This window comes from Petaurus breviceps, unplaced genomic scaffold (genome assembly GCF_028583685.1).
Source record: "Petaurus breviceps papuanus isolate PSGF00001 unplaced genomic scaffold, PetGlider_PUasm1.0 164, whole genome shotgun sequence".
Taxonomy (NCBI): Eukaryota; Metazoa; Chordata; class Mammalia; order Diprotodontia; family Petauridae; genus Petaurus; species Petaurus breviceps.
The window spans coordinates 1007668-1028832 of record NW_027185735.1 but is presented as its reverse complement, the minus strand read 5'-3'; the positions used below and the strand labels follow the sequence as shown (position 1 = coordinate 1028832).

The 21165-nt window shown below is 35.5% G+C and overlaps 1 protein-coding gene across 1 annotated transcript in view; it reads right to left on the bottom strand.

The window, feature by feature from the left end:
- The window catches only part of MDGA2 (MAM domain containing glycosylphosphatidylinositol anchor 2), a 990863-nt gene that overhangs the window by 689537 nt on the left and 280161 nt on the right, over window positions 1–21165 (bottom strand). Inside the window, exon 4 of the mRNA XM_069082199.1 lies at window positions 10417–10613. Coding sequence (XP_068938300.1) covers window positions 10417–10613 — 197 coding nt within the window. The remainder of the gene's footprint in view (window positions 1–10416; window positions 10614–21165) is intronic.

Sequence of the window (21165 nt, the reverse complement as noted above, 5' to 3'; positions counted from 1 at the left end):
CTCTGTTGACTTCTAAAAACCCAGAAAATATGACCCTCAGGAAAAAAACCTAGAACAGCAGAGTCAGCATAAAGATGGGCTGCAGTAGTCTTTCAGGTAGTGAGGCTAAAAGGAGAAATATTCCTCTTACTCTTGCGGAAGGGTAGCAATACAGGATGGGAGTCATCCTGGCGAGCTGGAAGCAAATACCACCTCAGCAAATCAGCAGGAGATCCTCAGCATCATGCTAGTGGAGCACCAAGAGCCAATACCTCGACCCACCTCTACCCACCATGCCTGATACAGCCAGGTTAACAGGAAGACTCCAGCTGGGAGAACCATCATGAGCACTAGCAGTATGGCATCTTCTAGCAGCTAAACTTTCCCATGCTTCTGTGCAACTCCAAGTGGGTAAGTTTCTCCAGACATCATATCCCACCCTCAAGCCAGGAGCTTCAGTGTAGCCCCTAGAAAATGCAAAAAAATCCAATGGTCTCAGCACAATCCAGCCACTACCACGAAGACCCCAACTCAAAACGACATAAGCTACCAGATCCCTAAAACCTCCAGCTGCCAGCACCTGAGAGCCCAGGAAACAAAACCAATGACCAGACCACGGCTACCACCACAGGAAACCCAGAACTGTGCACCCTGTGCTCCAGCAGGTGAGTTCAACTTTATAAGCCATGAAATAGGCAAACATCATGAACAAAAACCAGAAAAGGTAAATGACCACAGATTCTTTCTATGGGGACAAGAAAGACTAAAACAAAAATTCAGAAGAGGACAACAATGTCAAAATGTCTAATGTGACCATTATCTAACACCATATACCAAAATCAAGTCTAAATGGGTGCATTATCTAGGTATAAAGGCTGATGCTGTAAGAAATCTGGGAAAGCAAGGAATAGTTTACCTGTCAGATTTATGGAGAGGGGAAGACTTTATGACCAAACAAGAATTAGAAAGCATTATAAAATGCAAAAGGGATAACTTTGATTACATTAAATTGAAAAGCTTCTGTACCAACAAAGCCAATGTAACCAAGATTAAGAGGGAAGCATAATATTGGGAAAAAATTTTTTCCAACCAACGTCTCTGACAAAGGCCTCATTTCTAAAATATACAGAGAATTGAGTGAAATCTATAAGAACACATCATTCTCCAATTGATAAATGGTAAAAGGATGCGAACAGGCAGTTTTCAAAGAAAGAAATTAAAGATATCTATAAGCATATGAAAAAATGCTCTAAATCACTATTGATTAAAGAAATGTAGATCAAAACAACTCTGAGGTACCACATCTCACGAGTCAGATTGGCTAAGATGACAAAACAGGAAAATGACAAATGCTGGAGAGGATGTGGACAAATTGGAACACTAATGCATTGTTGGTGGATTTGTGAACTGATTCAACCATTCTATACAGCAATATAGAACTATGCCCAAAGGTCATATAAGTACTTTCATACACTTCAACCCAGCAATACCACTTCTAGGGTTGTATCCCAAAGAGATCATAGAAGTGGGAGGAAGACCCATATGTACAAAAATATTTATAGCAGCTCTTTTTGTGGAAGCAAAGAATTGGAAATTAAGGGGAGGCCCATCAATTAGGGAATGGCTAAACAAGTTGAAGTATATGAATATAATGGGATACTATTGTGCTATAAGAAACGAGGAGCAGATGGACTTCATATTTACCTAGAGAGGCTTATACAAATTGATGCTGAGTGAGAAGAGAGAACCAGGAGAAATTTGTATACAATTACAGACACAACGTATGTGTGATGACCAACTTTGATAGACTGGACTCTTCTCAGCAATGCAGGGTAATAAGTCAATTCCAAAAGACCCAGAATGGAGAGAGATGTCTATATTCAGAGAAAGAAGTAGAAAGAACAAAGTTTGAATGCAGATTGAAGCAAACTACCTAATCTTTTTCTTGTTTGGTTTTGTTTCCTCTTTCCCATGTTTCATTACATCTGATACAATCCATCTTTATAACCTGACTAATGTCTAATGTGAAACTCTTTGCAGATCCTATACTTGATTGTATGCTGCCATGGTGGGGGAAGAGGAGGGAGGGGGAGAAAATTTGAAACTCAACAAAATGTGGAATTGAATCCTGTAAACTGAAAGTAAACAAACAATAAAGACCAAAATTTTTTTAATTAAAATTAAATTAAAAAATTAAAATAAAAAAAATGTCTACATGTGAAGTCCTCTTCTGAATTTGTGTTCTGATGTATTGTAAATATACCCAAATCTGGAACCTCAAAGAGGAATATGAACTGCTCTGAAGCCAAAAACACTTTTTGGAAGTGCTCAGGAAGGATTTCAAAAGTTAAATAAAAGAGGAAGAAGAAAAATTTGGAAAATAAATGAAAGGTATGGAAGATAAAAATCAACAGCTCAGAAAAAGAAGTAAAAATTTTTACTTTGGAAAGCAATTTCTTAAAAATTAACAATTGGCCAAATGTAAAATAAGTACAGTGAAAAAAAAACCAAGCCCTTAAAAAATAAAATTAGCCATATTTTTTTTTGGGGGGGGGGGATGGAGAAAGGACATTGAAGAAAAGAACTCATAAAAAATAGAATTGCCCAAATGGAAAAGGAGACACAAAATCTCACTAAAGAGAAGAACTTCTGACAAAAATAGAATTGGCCAAATGGAAAAGAAGACATAAAAACTCACTGAAGAAAAAAAAAAATTTTTTTAATTAGAACTGGGCAAGTGGAAGCTAATGACTCTGTGAGACATCAATAATCAGTCAAACAAAATTAAAAGAATGAAAAAAATAAAAGAAAGCCTAAAATAAATCATTAGAAAAACTGCTGACCTAGAAAGTGAATCCAGGAGAGACCATTTAAGAATTATTGGTCTATGGGGCAGCTAGGTGGTGCAGTGAATAGCACACTGACCCTGGAATCAGGAGGATCTGAGTTCAAAACCGGTCTCAGACACTTAAAATAAAAACTAGCCATGTGACCTTGGGCAAGTCACTTAACCCCAATTGCCCTACCTTCCCCTTCCAAAAAAAAAAGAACCTTTAGTCTACTAGAAAGCGATGAACAAAAAAAAGAGCCTGGACAGCATCTTTCAAGAAATCATCAAGGAACTGCCCTGAGACACTAGAACAAGAGATTAACAATAGTCATTAAGGGGCACCTAGGTGGTGCAGTGAGTAAAGTGCCTGGCCCCAGAATCGGGAGGACCTGAGTTCGGTTTGGCCTCAGACAATTAACACCCACACAAAAATACTAGCCGTTTAACCTTGGGCAAGTTACTTAACCCCAATTTCCCTCCAAAAAGGCCAAAAAAAAGTCATTAAAAGTATCCACCCATCACCTCCTGATGATGTCATCACTTCCTGAAAATGTTAAGAAAAATTCCTTATAGCCAAATTCCAGAATTATCAGATTAAGTAGAAAATACTAAAAGTAGCCAACCCCCCAAAAAAAATAGCTAGAACAATTTAATAAAGCAGGAGTCATCAAAATTATTTGGTACTAGCTAGGAAATGGAATGGTGGATGAGTGGAATATGTTAGGTACACAAGACATAGTACTCAATGACTAATGTAATCTACTGTTTCATAAACCTAAAGACACCAGCTCCTGGGATAAGAAGTAACTATTTTAAAAAAATTGGAAAACTCAAAAACAGTATGGCAGAAACTAAGCATAGACCAACATCTTATACTTTATACCAAAATAAAGTCAAAATACTTACATGATTTAAATATAAAGCCTTATACTATAAACAAACTAGGAGAGAAGAAATAGTTTACCTGTCAAATTTATAGAGAATGGAAGAATTTATGACCAATCGAGAAATAGAGAACATTATGAAATGCAAAATGGATCATTTTGATTACATTACACTGAAAAGTATTGCACAAACAAAGCTAATTCCAACCAAGAATAGAAGGGAAGCAGAAAGGTGGGAAAAAAAATTTTAAACCCAGTGTCTCTGATAAAGGCCACATTTCTAAAATATATGGAGAACTGAGTCAAATTTGTAAGAATACAAGTCATTCCCCAGTTGATAAATGGTCAAAAGTTATGAACGTGCAGTTTTATTAAAAATTAAACTAAAGCTCTCTATAGTCATATGAAAAAATGCTCTAGATCACTACTGATTATAGAAATGCAAATCAAAACAACTCTGAGGTATCACATGACACCTATGAGATATGTTAATATGACAAAAGAGGAAAATGATAAATGTTGGAGAAGATGTGGGGAAATTGGAACACTAGTGCATTGTGAGTGGAGTTGTGAACCAATGCAACCATTCCAGAACACAATTTGGAATTATGTACAAAGGGCTATAAAATTGTGCATACCCTTTAATCCAGTAATACCACTATAAGGCTTGTTTCCCAAAGAGATAAAAAAAAATGGGAAAGGGACACACATGTACAAAAGTATTTATAGCAGCTCTTTTTGTGGTGGCCAAAAATTGGAAATTGAGGGGATGTCTATCAACTGGGGAATGGCTAAACAAGTTGTGGTATCTGAATGTAATGGAACAATATTATGTTATAAGAAATGATGATCAAGTGGAACTCAGAAAAACTTGGGAAAATTTAGATGAATTGATGCTGAATGAAGTAAACAGAACTAGGAAAACATTGTACACAGTAATAGCCACATTGTGTGATGACTAACTTTCACAGACTTGGCTCTTCTCAGCAATGCAAGGTTCTAAGAAAACTCCAAGAGATTCATGATGGAAAAAGTATTTATATCCAGCTGCTACTGCCAATTATTATGCCCAAAATTGGGCATAATCTTTCAGGAATTTAATGAAATGGAGGACTTCCAAACCTTTCTGATGAAAAGACCAAAACTCAACAGAAAATTCTAACTTCAAATGGAGGATTCAAGAGAGGCATGAAATAGTAAGCAGGAAAGAAAAAAAAACATGTTATCCAATAAGTTCAAATTGTTTACATCCCTAAATGTGAATGCGATGCTTGTAGCTCTTAAGAACAGTATCATTTTATCTTTATTATGATATTTGGAAGGGTATACATAGACACTGGGTCTGGGTATAAGTTGACTCTGCATTAATTATTTAAAAAAACTAAGAGGTAAAAAGTGATTGTACTGGGAAAAGAGAAAAAGAGGAAGCAGAAAAGGGTAGATTGAATCACATGAAGAGGTTTAATGATCCATTACAGTAGAAGGAAAGGAGGAAGGGAGATAAGAATTGTCTGAACATGATTCTCTTCAGATTTGACTCAAAGAGGGAATAATGTATTCAGTTAGGTATAGAAATCTAACTTACCCTATAGGAAGTAGGAGGGGAAAGTGGAAAGAAAAGGGAGGGTGTGGATAGAAGGTAGGGAAGAAATAATAAAGGTAAAGGGTAAGATAAGGAAGGGGTCTAATAGAAGGGAGGGCAGACTGAAGGAGGTGTAGTCAAAAACTAAACTCAAGTGAGGAGGGAAAAGAGAAAAGGAGAAGGGAAAGCCCAAACAGGGAGAAAAATAAGATGGAGAGAAAGACAAAGATAGTAATGATAACTGTGAGTGGAATGAACTCTCCCATAAAGTGGAAGCAGATAGCAGAGTGGAATCAAAACAATAATCTTGTAATATGTTCTCTATAAGAAACATATTTGAAGCAGGCTAGAGCAAAATGTATTATGCTTCAGCTGAAGCAAAAAAAAAAAAGCAGGATAGCAATACTGATATCAAACAAAGCAAGAGCAAAAATACATCTAATTTAAAAACATAAAGAAGGAAACTAAATCCTGCTAAATAGTACCATAGACAATGAAGTAATATCATTACTAAACATCTATCCACCAGTTGTATAGCATCTAAATTCTTAGGAAAAATTGGGGAGTTATAGGAAGAAACAGATGGCAAAACTCCCCCTCAAATTCCCCCCCTCAGAACTAGATAAATCTAACACACCCCCCACACACACACACACACAAATAAAAACAAGAAAAAAGTTAAAGAAAAGAATAGAATTTTAGAAAAGAAACACATGGTAGACCTCTGGAGAAAACTGAATGGGAATAGAAAGGATTATATCCTTTCTTGGGAGTACATAGTACCTACATAAAAATTGACTATGTATTAGGGCACAAAACGCCACAATCCAGTGCAGGAAGGCAGAAATATTAAATGTATCCTTTTCAGATCATGATATATTTAAAAATTACATGTAATAAAGGACTATGAAAAGATAGAATAAAAATGCATTGGAAAATAAATAATCTAATCCTAAGGAATGAGTGTGTCAAACAACAAATCATGAAAACAATCAATAACTTCATCTAATAAAATGACAACAATGGGACAACATACTAAAACTTAAGGGATTCAGCAAAAGTGGTTCTTTGGGGATGTTTTATATCCCTAAATGATAACATGAATAAAATAGTGAAAGAGGAGGTCAATGAATTGGACATGCAACAACAAAAAAACTAGAAAAAGAGCAAATTACACATCCCCAATGAAATATGAAATTAAAAATACTGAAAACCAAAGGAGAAATTAATAAAATTTTAATTAAGAAAACTATAGAGCTAATAAAGTTAAGAGATGGTTTTGTGGAAAAAAAAAACAATAAAATAGATTAAACCTATGGTTAATTTAATTTTTAAAAAAAGAAAGAAGAAAACCAAATTAACGGTATCAAAAATGAAAAGATGAATTCTCCACCAGTAAAGAGGAAATTAAAACAATAATTATGAGCTACCTTGCCCAAATGTATGCCAATAAATCTTATAATTTAAGTAAAATGGATGAAAATTTACAAAAAATATAAAGTGCCCAGGTTAATAGAAGAGGAAATAAAACACTCAACTAACTCAATTTCAGGAAAAAAAAATTGAATAACCCATCAGTGAACTCCCTAAGAAAACCTCTCCAGTGTCAGATGGACTGACAAGTGAATTCTACCAAATATTTAAAGAGCAATTAATTCTAATACTATATAAACTATTTGGAAATATAGATGAGGAAGGAGTCCTACCAGATTCCTTTTATGACACAAAATTGGTTCTAATACCTAAGCCAGGAAGAGCCAAAAAAAAAAAAGAGAAAAAATATAGACCAATTTCACAAATGAATAGTGATACTAAAAATTTTAAATAAAATGTTAGCAGAGAGATTACAGTACTTTATCACAAGGATAACACACAATGACCCCATAGGATTTATACCAAGAATGCAAGGTTGATTCAATATTAGGAAAAATATCAGCATAATTGACCATATCAACAACAAAAATAACAGAAACTATATCATTCTCTCAATAGAAGAAGAAAAAGCTTTTGAGAAAATACAATACCTATTCCTATTAAAAATATTAGAAAGCATAGGAATAAATGGAGTCTTCCTTAAAATTATAACTAGCATAACCTAAAAGCATCAGCAAGCATTTTTTTGTAATAGGGATAAGCATTTCTAATAAGATTGGAGGTGAAACAAGGATGTCCATTATCACCGTTGTTATTCAATATTACACTAATTAATAATTATTCAATTATACTAGATATAATACCTTTAGCATAAGAGAAGAGAAAGAAATTTAAGGAATTAGAATAGGCAAAGAGGAAACAAGAAAAAACAAGTCATCTTTGCAGATGACTTAAGGATAGGCTTAGAGAACCCTAGAGAATCAAGCAAAGAGATTAAAGCACTTTATCACAAGGATAATACAATATGACCAAGTAGGATTTTTACCAGAAATGCAGGTTGGACTCAATATTAGTTAAGCTATCGGCACAATTGATCATATCAGTAACAAAAGTAATAGAAATCATACAATTGTGTCAATAGATGCAGAGAAAGCTTTTAACAAAATAAAGAACCCATTCTTATTTTTAAAAAAATTTAGAAATAACAGGAATAAATGGAATCTTCCTTAAAATGAAAGGGAGCATCTACCTAAAAGCATCAGCAAGCATTATGTGTAATGGGGATAAGCTAGAAGCTTTCCCAATAAGATCAGTTGAAACGATGATGTCAATTATCACAGTAGATATTTAATACTGTACTATAATTTTATTGTTAGCAATGAGAAGAAAAAGAAATTTAAGGAATTAGAATAGGTGATGAAGAAAAAAGCTATCACTCTTTGCAGATGATATGATGGTATACTTAGCAAATCCTACATAATCAATTAAAAAACTACTTTAAGTAATTAAGAACTTTAGCTAAGTTGATGGATGTTAAATAACTCCATATAAAGCATCAACACTTCTATACTGATAATGAGGAAATAGAGTATTTGAAAACTTGCAAACTGTTTTTGCAGTTGTATTATAACAGAATACACTATAAAACTGCCATTAGGTATATAAAACCTAAGTATTCATATACTTCAGCTGGAATATTTTCCTAAAATTTAACTACGTCTGCCTATGAGAGGGTGTTGTAGTTGTGACTCTAAAGGCAGAACTCTCTCCAAGTTTAAATTCATTGTTGGGACAAAATAAGGCACTGAGTCACTAAACATCTAACAAAGGAGGTTTACTTTACCCTAACACAATAAGGATATGGGCATGGCCTCCTACACCATCTGGAAAAGCATCTAGCCAGTCAGTCATCACAATATAGCAACTCATATAGTCATGGGAACTCACTCAGTCTGAAAGAGATGGAACCCACATGACTAGAGTTCTTTATTGGCCCTAAGCCAAGAAAGTATATCAGATAACCTGGGGTCAATCAGAGAATGAAGTTTCACCAGACAATCTACTAGGGAAACTGGAACTGAAGAAAATTGTGTGGGGGTTGTGTTTAGGGAGAAAGCTTGTGTCAGAATAAGGGGAACTGTGTCAGGAATGTCCTACCACATACCACAAAATTTATTTAGTGCTAAAAAATTTCATTGATAGAATTATTAGTGATTACGTGGTTACAATTTCTTTGCTTCAAAGACTTAGTTTTCTGTTTCATTAGCTTGTGATTTATTTTTTGATGCTTCATTCCCTTTCCTGTGCCAAAGCAGTATTAAATTATTTCTACCAATTTCAAGCTCAAAAAATTCATCAAATTTTATAATACATTTGTGATTTTATGCATGTGGGAAATCCTGCCATCAGTAACACAACTTGTACCCCATCTCTGCTTATTCATTCTATATGATTTTTATTCATGCTATATGCATGACTGCATATAGAGGATAAACCCAACATGTTGGACTCATTTTTCTAAGTCTCTTCACATCTAAAAGAGCCAAGTATAGCACTTGTAGCCATCTGATATCCTTCTATCCATATACCTACCTACTTGACCATTTATTTTACCCAATCATAAAATCTTTGTTGTCATCTTCTGCATGAGGTGGTTTTCTCCAAACTTTACCCCCACCCCATCCTATACAGGAACACATCCAGAATGTTGAAGTTCAGCCTACTCTCTTCCTCATATTCAATCCCAACTCATGTTGTTGTTTAGTCATTTACAGTCATGTCCTACCCCATTTAAGGCTTTTTTCTTGGCAGAGATACTGGAGTGGTTTGTCGTTTCTTTTTCTAGGATGAAGAAACTGAGGCAAAGAGGGTTAAGTGATACGCCCAGAGTCTCATAGCTAGTAAGTGTCTGATGCCAGATCTGAACTCAAGAAGATAAGCGAGTCTTGCTGATTCCAGGCCCTGCCCTCTATCTATTGCACCATTGCATAGTCTTTCTATAATGTCTGTCCTTAATCATATACATTATTTTCTTAAGTTAACTGACTGTTCATCATATCATAGCAAGGGCAATAACTAGATTTTGTCCATGTGAATTGTTGTGTAGATTTATTTTAAATAAAGCAGCATAATTCTCTTTATTTTACATTTAATTTTTATGTACTATACCAAATGTTTAAATAAAGTAATGTTATCTGACAATAGCCACATCATACAATTATCATTTTTTTCTACCTTTCTTATATAGCATTGAGTCTTTTGGACAATAAATCTCACAAAAAAAAAAAAAAAAACATGTGACCAGAGGCTGCTTCCACAAACTAGAAGAAGATTTAATGAATGGGGACATTGATAATTGTTGTAAAATCCCTTTATTTCTGCAAAATGAGAAAAGGCAAAATTTACAATTGCCTGTGTGTCTTATGAGTATGTCTTTCCAAAATAAACAAATAATACTATTGAAATGCATACCATTTGAAGATATTTGACAATGGAACAAATAAAATCTTCCAAAAAATTGAATGATACAAAACATATTTTTGGCACATTAAATATAGATATCACATAAAAGGAGAAAGTGATGGCTTAATTATAAGTAATTAGTTATTTTTAACTTAAAAGAACATGTCAGATTTAATTTTTCTAGGAGACAGAGAAAAATGTATTTTTTGGAGCTTGAGTTTCAGAAGAAAGAAGACAACAAAAGTTTAACAAATAGTTGTGGAAAATATTCTAAAGGGGATAAATTAGAACATCTGTGGTCCTACCTGGGTAAAGAAGGGCTCGTAAATTTCAACTCCTTTATCAGATCCTTGAAGTAAGACTTCTTGGCCACGTCTCCAGCTATACCGAACAGGTGGATTGGAATTGGCAACACACCGAAGGAACACCGTCCTCTCATAGTAAAATTGTTCTTTAGCTTCACCTATGCTTTGATGAACAGTTACTACTGGGTCATCCAAATCTAGGAATAAGAACAACCAAGGTAATCATGACTTGCAAAAATTATATTATATTATAAACAAAATTCACAGAGAAGTCAATTCCTGACATGAGGATGAATTATTTAAAAAGCAATATTCTAATATATTTATGAAATATTTGAATAATATTTTCTAATAGTGTGAGAAAGGAAAAAGAAGATGCCTTTTAGTATCTTGGATTTATATATAAGGGGAATATGGATGTCAGTTATACTAATTACATTTGCATTAGTTGAGGTGGGACTGTGGCCAACATTACATAGGCCCCATAGCCCTAAGTCACAGAACAATTTTCAATACAGCTGAGATTAGAATATAAAACTCTTAATCCCCATTTGAAGTTTCTTGGCAGACATACTGTAATGATTCGACACTTCCTTTTGCAGTTCATTTAATACGTAAGAAAATTGTGGCAAACAGGGTTAAGTGATTTTCCCAGGGTCACAGAGCTAACATGTCTGCGACCAGATTTAAACCCTGGTCTTCCTGATTCCAGGCCCTGCACACTATCCACTGTGCCATCTTGCTGTCCATCTCACATAATCTGCATACAAAATGCAGAAAATGGCATATTATCAATGCTACTGATATTCCAACTATAATGGTGATAAGGAAATCAGAGAATTGCAGATTGGTAGAGCTAGAAGGGACCCAAGAGATCATTTTTCTAGTTAGGGAAGTAGGTGGCAAAATTGACAGAGTACTGACCTATCAGGAAGACCTGAGTTCAAATTCTGCCTTAGACAATAGCTGTGTGATTTTTGGCAAGCCACTTAATCTCTGTCTGCCTCAGTTTCTTCACCTGAAGATAAATAAATTGGAAAAAATAATACTGAGAGGGTATTATTGTGAATACAAAAGTGGAGGCACTTAATAAATACTTGTTCCCTTTACTTTTCCTAATCTCTCATTTTTTGAATGAGAAAAGTAAGGTACAATGACTTCCCCAAAGCCACAAGATTTCAATCAATATAAGATACAGAACATGAATTAAGGTCTTCTGACTCTAGCATTATTGGACTAGTCTCACAAGTCAAGCTTACAAATTGAAATATTAACATTGCTTTTAGGCTCAATATTTACTATGCCATCACATCAAATTTCTCAAAAACAAATGGAGATATATTCTGAATAATGAGAAGTATATAAGAGTGAGTATAAAGCTATTACATATTAACTTTTGAGAGATAAATAAAATGAATCGTATATTTTATCTGTGAGAATATGACTTTTGCATATTTTTTTCATTAAGGAAGATTCTTTTTTTGATGGGTTGAAATTATGTTAGATCTGCAAATATTTGTGAAGCAATAGAAACCTTGAGAAATCAAAATAAATACAATTTAAATATTTCCTTTTATTCTAATATTCAGGGATTGTTGACATATTAAAAACATTTTAAAAGAACATTTAAAATCTCCAATCTTACTGTACATTTAAAAGATTATCATGTATTCCCCACAAACCTTCAGGAGCAATTAATTTAAATTTATTCTCTTTACTATACAACCCCCCCCATTTTTAATCAGTAAGAATTTATCTATGGACAATATAGTCATGTTAAGGAAATATTCGATTATAACTCTTTTAATACTTTTAAAACCCTGAGACCTAAAAATATTTTCCTTGTACTTCTATGATCACCACTTGTTCTCATTTGTGAGGGTATATACATGTTGTAATGAGTGCCATTTATGGCCTCAGTAACATAAATAATGTAACACTAAGAGGAACTCTATGAGTACTCAACAAAGGGACTTCTAGGGGCTGTGAGTTATCCCCTTTGACATATGTGCTCTCTATTTGTCCACTTTCCTCTGGATTCTGCATATACTATGGGCAAGTGTTTTACAGACTGATGGGAGCTGGGGCTAGGGAGGATGTTCTGTACAAAATCATCAACTATACCACCATAGTCACTACCTATTCCTAACAGCAAATTAAGTCTGGCTAGTTAATTGATATTAACTGAAAATCATGGGAATAAGAACACTGGTCAGGTCCTAAAAATTAAAATATTAGAAAGGTACACTCCAACTCCTTGGGGCTACCCTGGGGGATGGGGGCAGGGAACAGGGAGGTAGCAGCTTCCACCAGTGATTAAACATATCTTTGTGAGTGGGGGTTGGGCCCTTGAGTTAAATAAAGTGGTAAAGGGAGCTGGGGGCTCTTTGGCTTCTACTATGAATAGGAAGATTGAATTAGGAAAAATGACAGGAAAAGAGTAGCTATACTACACTGTAGGGCAATGGTTACATAAAAAGTTATCATAAATGCAACTGATCCAAACAAATAAGAATAGTTTATAAATAAATAAATGATGTAGCACTAATGTTCTGGTCACACTTCCAATTTCAATTAAAAAATGTTTTTAATCCTATTGTGGTCCGCATTATATTAAGTAAGCTTCACCTACATTTTTTAATATAGCAAATTTGTTTTTCTATTGCCTTAATTTCCCCCTCATTTCTTCTCCCTTATCTTCCAGAGAGCCATCCCTATTTAAAAAAAAAAAGTTATTTGAAGAAAATAAAAAGAAGAAAACATGTCAGCAAAATAAATCAGATATTTAAAAAAAAAGCAACCTGAAGTTATATGCAATATTCCACAATCTTGGATCCCTCACACCTGCAAAGAGAGAGGAATTGTTGTCTCCTATGTCCTTTCTGGAGATAGGCTTAGTGTTAATAATTTTGCAACTTTCATTTTCAATTATTTTGAAGTTTTTCTTTCTATTTATAATTCTGTAGTCATTCTGTAGATTATTTTCATAGATATTATCACTTCTTTTGTCTCATTTCATAGGCCTTTCCATATGATTCCCTGAATTCATGTTCGCTATTTCTTTTAGTACAGAGTTATCCATGCACCACAATTCATATTGACATTCCCTAGTTGTTAGGCATATACTTCATTTTCACTCCTTTGCTACCACAAAAATTGCTGACATCTACACCACCAAAAGATTTTAAAAAATTAAAAAATAACATCAGAGAAATTAAATGCATTGAGTTCTTTCTAAGCATTATTTCCCCCATGTATTCCACATAACGGTGTACAGTTGGCATAAGTGATCTTGATAAGTGATCTTGCAGTTTTGAGCTTCAGATTCCAGTTTTAGAGATCTTTGCCTAGTCCTTCCATGGCAGTGACTCGGGCTAAAAGCCATCCCATTTACAACACAAGGCACAGAGACACTGGTGCTGCCCAACCACTAAAAGAGAAAGAATCTAGAGACAGAGAAAGACATAACTAATATGTTACTTATTAGTTAAATGGGAAATATTTAGTTAATTTCAGCTAGATAGGAAAACAGTTAGATGGGAAAAGCTTCCTTGCCTAAGGGAAAATGGACTAGAAGAAAAACCTCCACTTTCCTAAACTGAGAAAGCTAAAGGTTTCTGACCTTGTGGTAATTTGCTTATCAGTGAATTGAGTATTGAGGAAAAGAATGGGGAACTAGTGACCAAAAATACAAGAGAATGACTAATAGGCCAAAAATCCTGAAGAGGAATATGAAGCAAAAACCAAGATCCCAAGCAGACAAATCAAGAAGGGAGTTCACAAACATAGAAAGAAAAATGAGCAAAACTCAAACAGACACAAGAGTATAATAAATAATATTCTGTGAAGAAAAAAAATGAACTAAAAATTCTCCACTATAAAAAGAGAATTTTGTACATCATGAAACATCATAAAGAAATTCCTGAAAGTCTCCCCAAAAAATGATAGCAACTAGGATTGCAGTCAAGTCAAAAATAAGAAATTTCACTGCAGAATTAAAACAAATGAGTACAGAATTTATAAGAGGTAAAGAAAAATTAGATGAATATTTGCCTTACATAAATAGAACTTCTGAAATAAAAAAAAAACAACCTTGCAAGAAAAAAAAAATTTGGAAGAGAGAGAAAAGGAAATATAATTAATTAATTACATTTTTAAAAAGGATGCATAAATTCATGAACTTTATGAAAGTCATATCACTAAACATTTTTTCTTTTAAAGTATATTTTTATTTTATTTTTTATATTTATTTAGTTATATTTTGTTTACTTTTAGTTTACATCATTTATTGCCACAAGATTTTGAGTTACAACTTTTCTCCCCGTCTTTTGCTTACTCACCACTCCAAAACAGCTATCCCACTATGTAGCCCCTCCCCTAATCTGTTCTCTCCTATATCCTCCCCCATCCCTCCTACAACTTTTCAGTGAGGCAAGATGAATCTCCATACCCTAGTGTCTGTATATCTTATTTCCCAGTAGCATGTAAATATATATAAACACACACACACACACACATTTGATTTTAAAACTTTGGATTCCAGATTTTTTCCCTTCCTTCCTCATCACCAACCCTTACTAGGAAGATAAGCAATTCAATATAGGTTGTACATGTGTAGCTATGCAAAACATTTCTGTAGTTGATATATTGTAAAAGATTACCTATATTTCCCTCGATCCTATCCTGCCCCCCACTTGTTCTATCCTCTACTTTGACCCTGTTCCTTTTCAGAAGTGAGTGCTTCCAATTTCCCTCCCCCCCCCAAACTGCCCTTCCCTCCATAATCCCTCATCTCATCCCTTTCCCCCTTACTCTCCTTTAGAGCAAGATACCCTGTTTAGTGTATATATCATTCCCTCCCTAAGCCAAATTCAATGACAGTAAGTTTGACCTATTCCCTTTTGCCTTCCTGTTCTTCCCCTCCATTGTAATAGTTTTCCCATGCCTCTTCTATATGGGATAATTTACACCATTCTGTCTCTCTCCATCTCCTCTCATTATATTCCTTTCTCACCTCTCAACTTCACCTTTTAAGTATCATCCCTTCCTATTCAACTGGTTGTAATGCCAAGCAAAGGTTAACTTCCAAGGTTCAGAATACCAGCATAGTAGCTCTCCATTTTATTCAGTGACAAATTAAGGCAAAACATTCACAGAACAGAGAAAATCAAAGTACATCATTCACCAAGTGTAATTCAATAATTTCCAAGTACTACTCCACCCCTGAGCAGTACATTCATTTAGTCAATCACAAAGTCTCTCTTCTCAAATGGAGATTAAGATTAGTTTCCAATCATAAATAAAGTATATTCATTTGGTCAATCACAGAGCACAAAATGTCAAGTTTCCTACCACTGGATCACAAGTGAATTACAATTATCATCAGTTAAAGTCAAGCACCTTCTGAAAAGGGGCAGTGGAGAGGACAAAGGCCATCTACCCCTGAGCTACAGCAAGGTTAATATATTATCACAGCATTCAATACCCAAGCAGAGGTCTTTTCTTCATCTTGGCCTGAGGCAAATTCTCAGCAATCTCTCTTCCTGGGGAGGCAAAGCTTAACAAAACAATAATATACATTGCCATATACTTTGAAAAGTTCCTTATGATTTCTTTTCCCTGTTTACCTTCTCATGCTTCTCTTGCTTCTTGAATCTGAATGTCAAATTTTCTATTCAAATCTGTTTTTTTCATCAAGAATGTTTGAAAGTTCTCTATTCCATGAATAACCATATTTTTCCCTGAAACATGACGCTCAGTTTTGCTGGGTAGGTGATTCTTGGTTTTAAACCCAGCTCCTTTGACCTCCAGAATATCATATTCCAAGCCCTTCGATCTCTCAGTGTAGAAGCTGCCAGATCCTGTGTTATCCTGATTGTGTTTCCACAATATTCAAATTGTTTCTTCCTGGCTGCTTATAATATTTTTTCCTTTAACTGGGAACTCTGGAACCTGGCTATAATATTCCTAGGAGTTTTTTTTTTTTTTTCGGGAGAACTTTTTCAAGAGGTGATCAGTGGATTCTTTCAACCTCTATTTTGCCCTCTGGTTCTAAAATATCAGGGCAATTTTCCTTGAGCATTTCTTGAAGGATGATTTCTAGGTTCTATTTTTGATCATGGATTTCAGGTAGTCCAATAATTTTTGAATTATCTCTCCTGGATCTATTTTCCAGGTCAATGGTTTTTCCAATATTATATTTCACATTGCCTTCTATGTTTCATTCTTTTGGATCTGTTTAATAGTATCTTGATTTCTCATAAAGTCACTAGCTTCCATTTGCTTGAATCTAATTCTTCAGTGAGCTTTTGAGATTCTCTTTCCATCTGGAAAATTCAGCATTTTAAGGCATTCTTCTCCTCAATGGCTTTTTTAGCCTCTTTTGCCATTTGATTTAGTCTATTTTTTAAGATGTTATTTTCTTCAGTCAGGTTGCTGACTCTCTTTTAATGATTTTCTTGCATCATTCTCATTTCTCTTCCCAATTTTTCTTACACTTCTTTCATTTGGTTTTCAAAATCATTCCTAATAGAGGAGACTCTATGGCCTGTAACCAGTTCATATTTTTCTTGGAAGTTTTTGATGTAGGAGTTCTGACTTCATTTTCTTCCTCCTGTTCCATGCTTTGATCCTTTTTGTCTCCAAAAGAGGAGTCCAAAGTCAGATTGCTGTGCTTGCTTTGCTTCCTTTGCTTGCTCATGTTGCCACTCAATCACTTGACTTTTGAGCTTTTTGCCACTGTAGAACTCTGCTACCAGAGAGGAAAGCTTTGCTGCAAATCACTGGGGTTTTCTCAGCTGCTGGAGGTATTAGTTGTGTGCCCTTTGTGAAGCATCCCCACACTCTGGCTCACTGGTCATGCACCCCAGTACCTCCACCGAAGACAGAGATCCAGATCCAAGCAGGTTACCCCTCAGAATGGTTGCTTGGTCCCCCTACAATCTCTAGGCCAGGAGCTCTGAAGCCACCACGCTGCGGTGGCTGCATGGTGCCTCAGCCACTTCTCACCCCGTGGAATAAGAGGCTGGACCACACTCCTGTATTCCCTGTTCCCAAGGTCCATTGACCTCTCAGTTTATCTTTGGCATTTATGGGTTGATAATTCTGGAAACCACCAGAGCTGCTGTGATCTTCTATTCCAGAGTACCTCCAGTTGGAGCCACCCAGGGACTAAAACCGAAGAGTCACTGAGGTGGGCTTGGCTCCCAGCATGCTTTGATCGACCCTTCCTGCTAGTCTCCTCCTGCTGTCTTCAGCAGGAGGCTTGTTTCTCTCTGTCACTTTGTAGATTCTGCAGCCCTAAAGTTTGTTTAGAGTCATTTTTTATAGGTATTTGAGGTGGTTATGGAGGGATCGCAGGGAGTCTTCCTGCTTCTATGACACCATCTGGGCTCCTCCCTAGTACTCAACATTCTTGACAATAAACCGGAAAACTACATAGCATAACCTCGCCCTCAAGAGTATGCTTTGAAATAGCTTATGTGAAGAATTTAATGTCAGTCAGTCAACATCATTGGGTTGTTAGATATAATAGCTTTATTATCTTGGAAGAAACAAAATAGAAAACATTTAATGGAAGTGTTTTGTGATGGTTAAAATTATTGAAAATTTAAAAATAAGAAATGGACTACAAAAATGACATTTATATCAATTATGATAGCTTTAATGAGTTAAACCAGTGTAAATTACACAAAAACTTGGAAAACATCTTAGTCAAAAAACATTTGAATTATTTACCAAACAATTGATAACTTTCCATTTATCACATGTTTGTACATAGTTGTGTAAATACATAGTTGAAGATTCCTCATGTGCCAAAATACAAGTCATTTATATTCCTTTGCATAATTTGATTTGATGAACTTACAAAATTATTTAAAATTTCCCTTTCCCCCAAACCATCAATAACTATAAAGAGACTTAATTTCTACACATAGAATTCCAAGTCAGTTCAATAAATCATTCCTCATTTTTCAGAGCTGTACCATCTGTTTCAAATATACACATTTAGGATTTGTGGCATTTTTGAGGTTTAGAGATTAGGGGTGCTGGAGACCCCAAAATGTCAACATGGCTGGTCCTGACAAATGAATTCAACTCAAGTCTTCTCTCAACCAAAGTAAAGTAAAGTTTATTACAGATTTACCATAATGGGTAGACTCTTAAGGATCTTAAGTATCTGCAAAGCTTGTATTGACATGAGGGCCCAAATAATCTGACACAGAGTGAGTCTGCACTAGATTACTCTCAGTTCCTTCATGGAAGCAAGATGGATCTTACATACAAAAAGATTGGGAGATGATTTAGGGGTAGACTAGAGGAGGGATCTGGGGTAGGTCTTGTGGAGTAATGTAAGGAGGATCTTTGGTGGAACTGAGGTCAGACTCCAGTAATGAGATTAAAGGTGGGAAATAGCTGAAGGCTACCTGGAGATGACAGACAATGGAGGGCTAGGTTAGGAATGGAGGGCTAGGTTAGGTTAAGAGTAACAGAGATTTGGGCCTAGCCATAATGAAAGGCTTATGGCCTCAGGCAAATACCTCATCTAGTGAGAAGATTCAATCAGAGTTCCAGGGGTTTCTTAGAACCTGAACCCCATCAGTATGACTAAGGATAACTTGAAAGATAAGGTCAAAATGAAGTCATTCAAAGAGTATTCTTGATTCAACCAAACTTAAATTTTATAAAGGTTCAAAACAAGTCCCCAAAAAATAAAACTATAGCAAGACATTAAGAAAATGTGGAAAATAAAAATTTCTTCTACAAATATTTTGTATGTAAGCAGAGATTTCTTAACAGGTTTAGCAGACTGAGGTATAACCAAATAAGTGTTTAGATTGATTTCTCTGTGGAGAGAGAACAGGTCTGAAATATAACTGTGAATTCTGGGAATTATAGTAGCAACTACACAGCACTCCCAATGGGAGAAAGATTCTTCTGAAAATATGTGTATTAACATGCCAGATCAGGAAGTGATCATGCATAATTCAATTAAGGAAATGACAGGGAGGTTCAGTTAAGGGACTAGGCATTAGGAGTTCAATGAAATTTTTCTTTGCCAGTCACAGATATGGGGCCACAAGTAGTAATGATTGTACAGCTGTTATTGAACTTTTCCCTGCAAAATAAGTGATACATAGTTGATGAGGTACAGTCTCTGGGAACCCCCTTGAACTCTGATTGAACTGTCCCATTTGATGAGGCATTTGCATGACACCATAAGCCTTTCATTGTGGCTCTGCCCAAACCTTTGTTACTAGCTTGGCTCTCCATTGTCCATCTACTACCCACCCTTGAGCCTATCAGATTATCTAAATCCAAACAACTGTTACAAGACCTCATTAACTCCTCCTGAATGCCCTCCCCAAATTCATTACTGGAATCTGACCTCATCAGATTCCTCCTGAAGACACTCCCCAAACTCCTCCACTAGACCACCCCTAGATTCCTCCCACAACCTTTCTGTATATAAAACCCCATCTTGTCTCCATGTGGTGTGAGAGCACCATAGAATTTTCTAGCACAGACTTGCTCTGTGTCCAATACAGGTGAACTTTTAACAAACTTTGCTTTTCTTTGGCTGAGAGAAGACTTGAGTCAAATTCATTCGGCAGGACCCAGCGTGGGTATTTTGGGGTCTTGAGCACTCCTAACCCTATTCATCATTTTATGGTAACCACATCATAGTCACTGTCTTTCATTGACACTCCTCCTTCTTTCTCCCCTCTTTCATGACTTTCCTCCTCTCGCATAATTTTCTCCATTTTTTTCCTCCATAGGGAGAATGTATGTAAAATTCACAGCTTATCTAAATTGTTTAAATTTTTGATTTGCTGATTTGAACTTTTCAAAAATTAAGTTACTTTTAATTTTTGGGGGGGGGTGGAGGGGTAATTCATATCTGTTTTAAATTGTGCAACAGGTGTACATTGAAATGAATGGCTTGAATTAGACAGAGGATGATGGATGTCTAAATCCTCTAATAATATTGGAGCCTTCCCCAATGAAAGTACCCTAAAGAAAAATAGAGAGAATCTCAGGGATTTTTGTCATATTTTTTTTTTGTCCCTAGACTTTTTCAATTTAATTTTTTTGTCATGTTTTAAGTTCCAAAGTGCCTCAGATGTGGTATGGGACCTGGACCCCAAAAATGCAACCCTGACCCAACCCTCAATTCTCTGTTACTTCTGACCCAACACAGTCCTTCACTGTCTATTACCTCCTGACACCCCAGGCTATTTCCCACCCTTAATTCAATCTAGACCCATTCTCTGTTGCCTCCAGGTCACCCCAGGCTATTAACCACTCCTAGATTCTATCCAAAACTTCCTGGTCTTTTTTGCTATAAAAAGTTCAGTCTTGTCTACCAAAGGCACAGATTCTTAAATTCTCACCCACCTCAACTACTATTTTATTTTAATAAACCTTGTATCTGAATGAAATAAGGCTTGAGTTCTTGAATTCTTTTAAGAAAACCCATGCCTTTGCCATTGAATTTCAGGGTTTTTAGCACCTCTAGACCACAACATATGATTCTCTGACTGGGAAACTGACTAAATCCCTCAAAATACTTCTCTAGCAAAAACTGAAAGGTATGTAAGCCTCCCCTCTATCTCTTTCTCGCTCTCTAGTTGGGGTCCCTCTTCAAGCACCTGGGAAGTCTTGGAGGTGCTTTTTGGGCCTGATGCTCTCAGGTTCCATTCAGGTCAGACAATTACAAGGCTGTCTCATACCCAGCCTGGTGCTCTC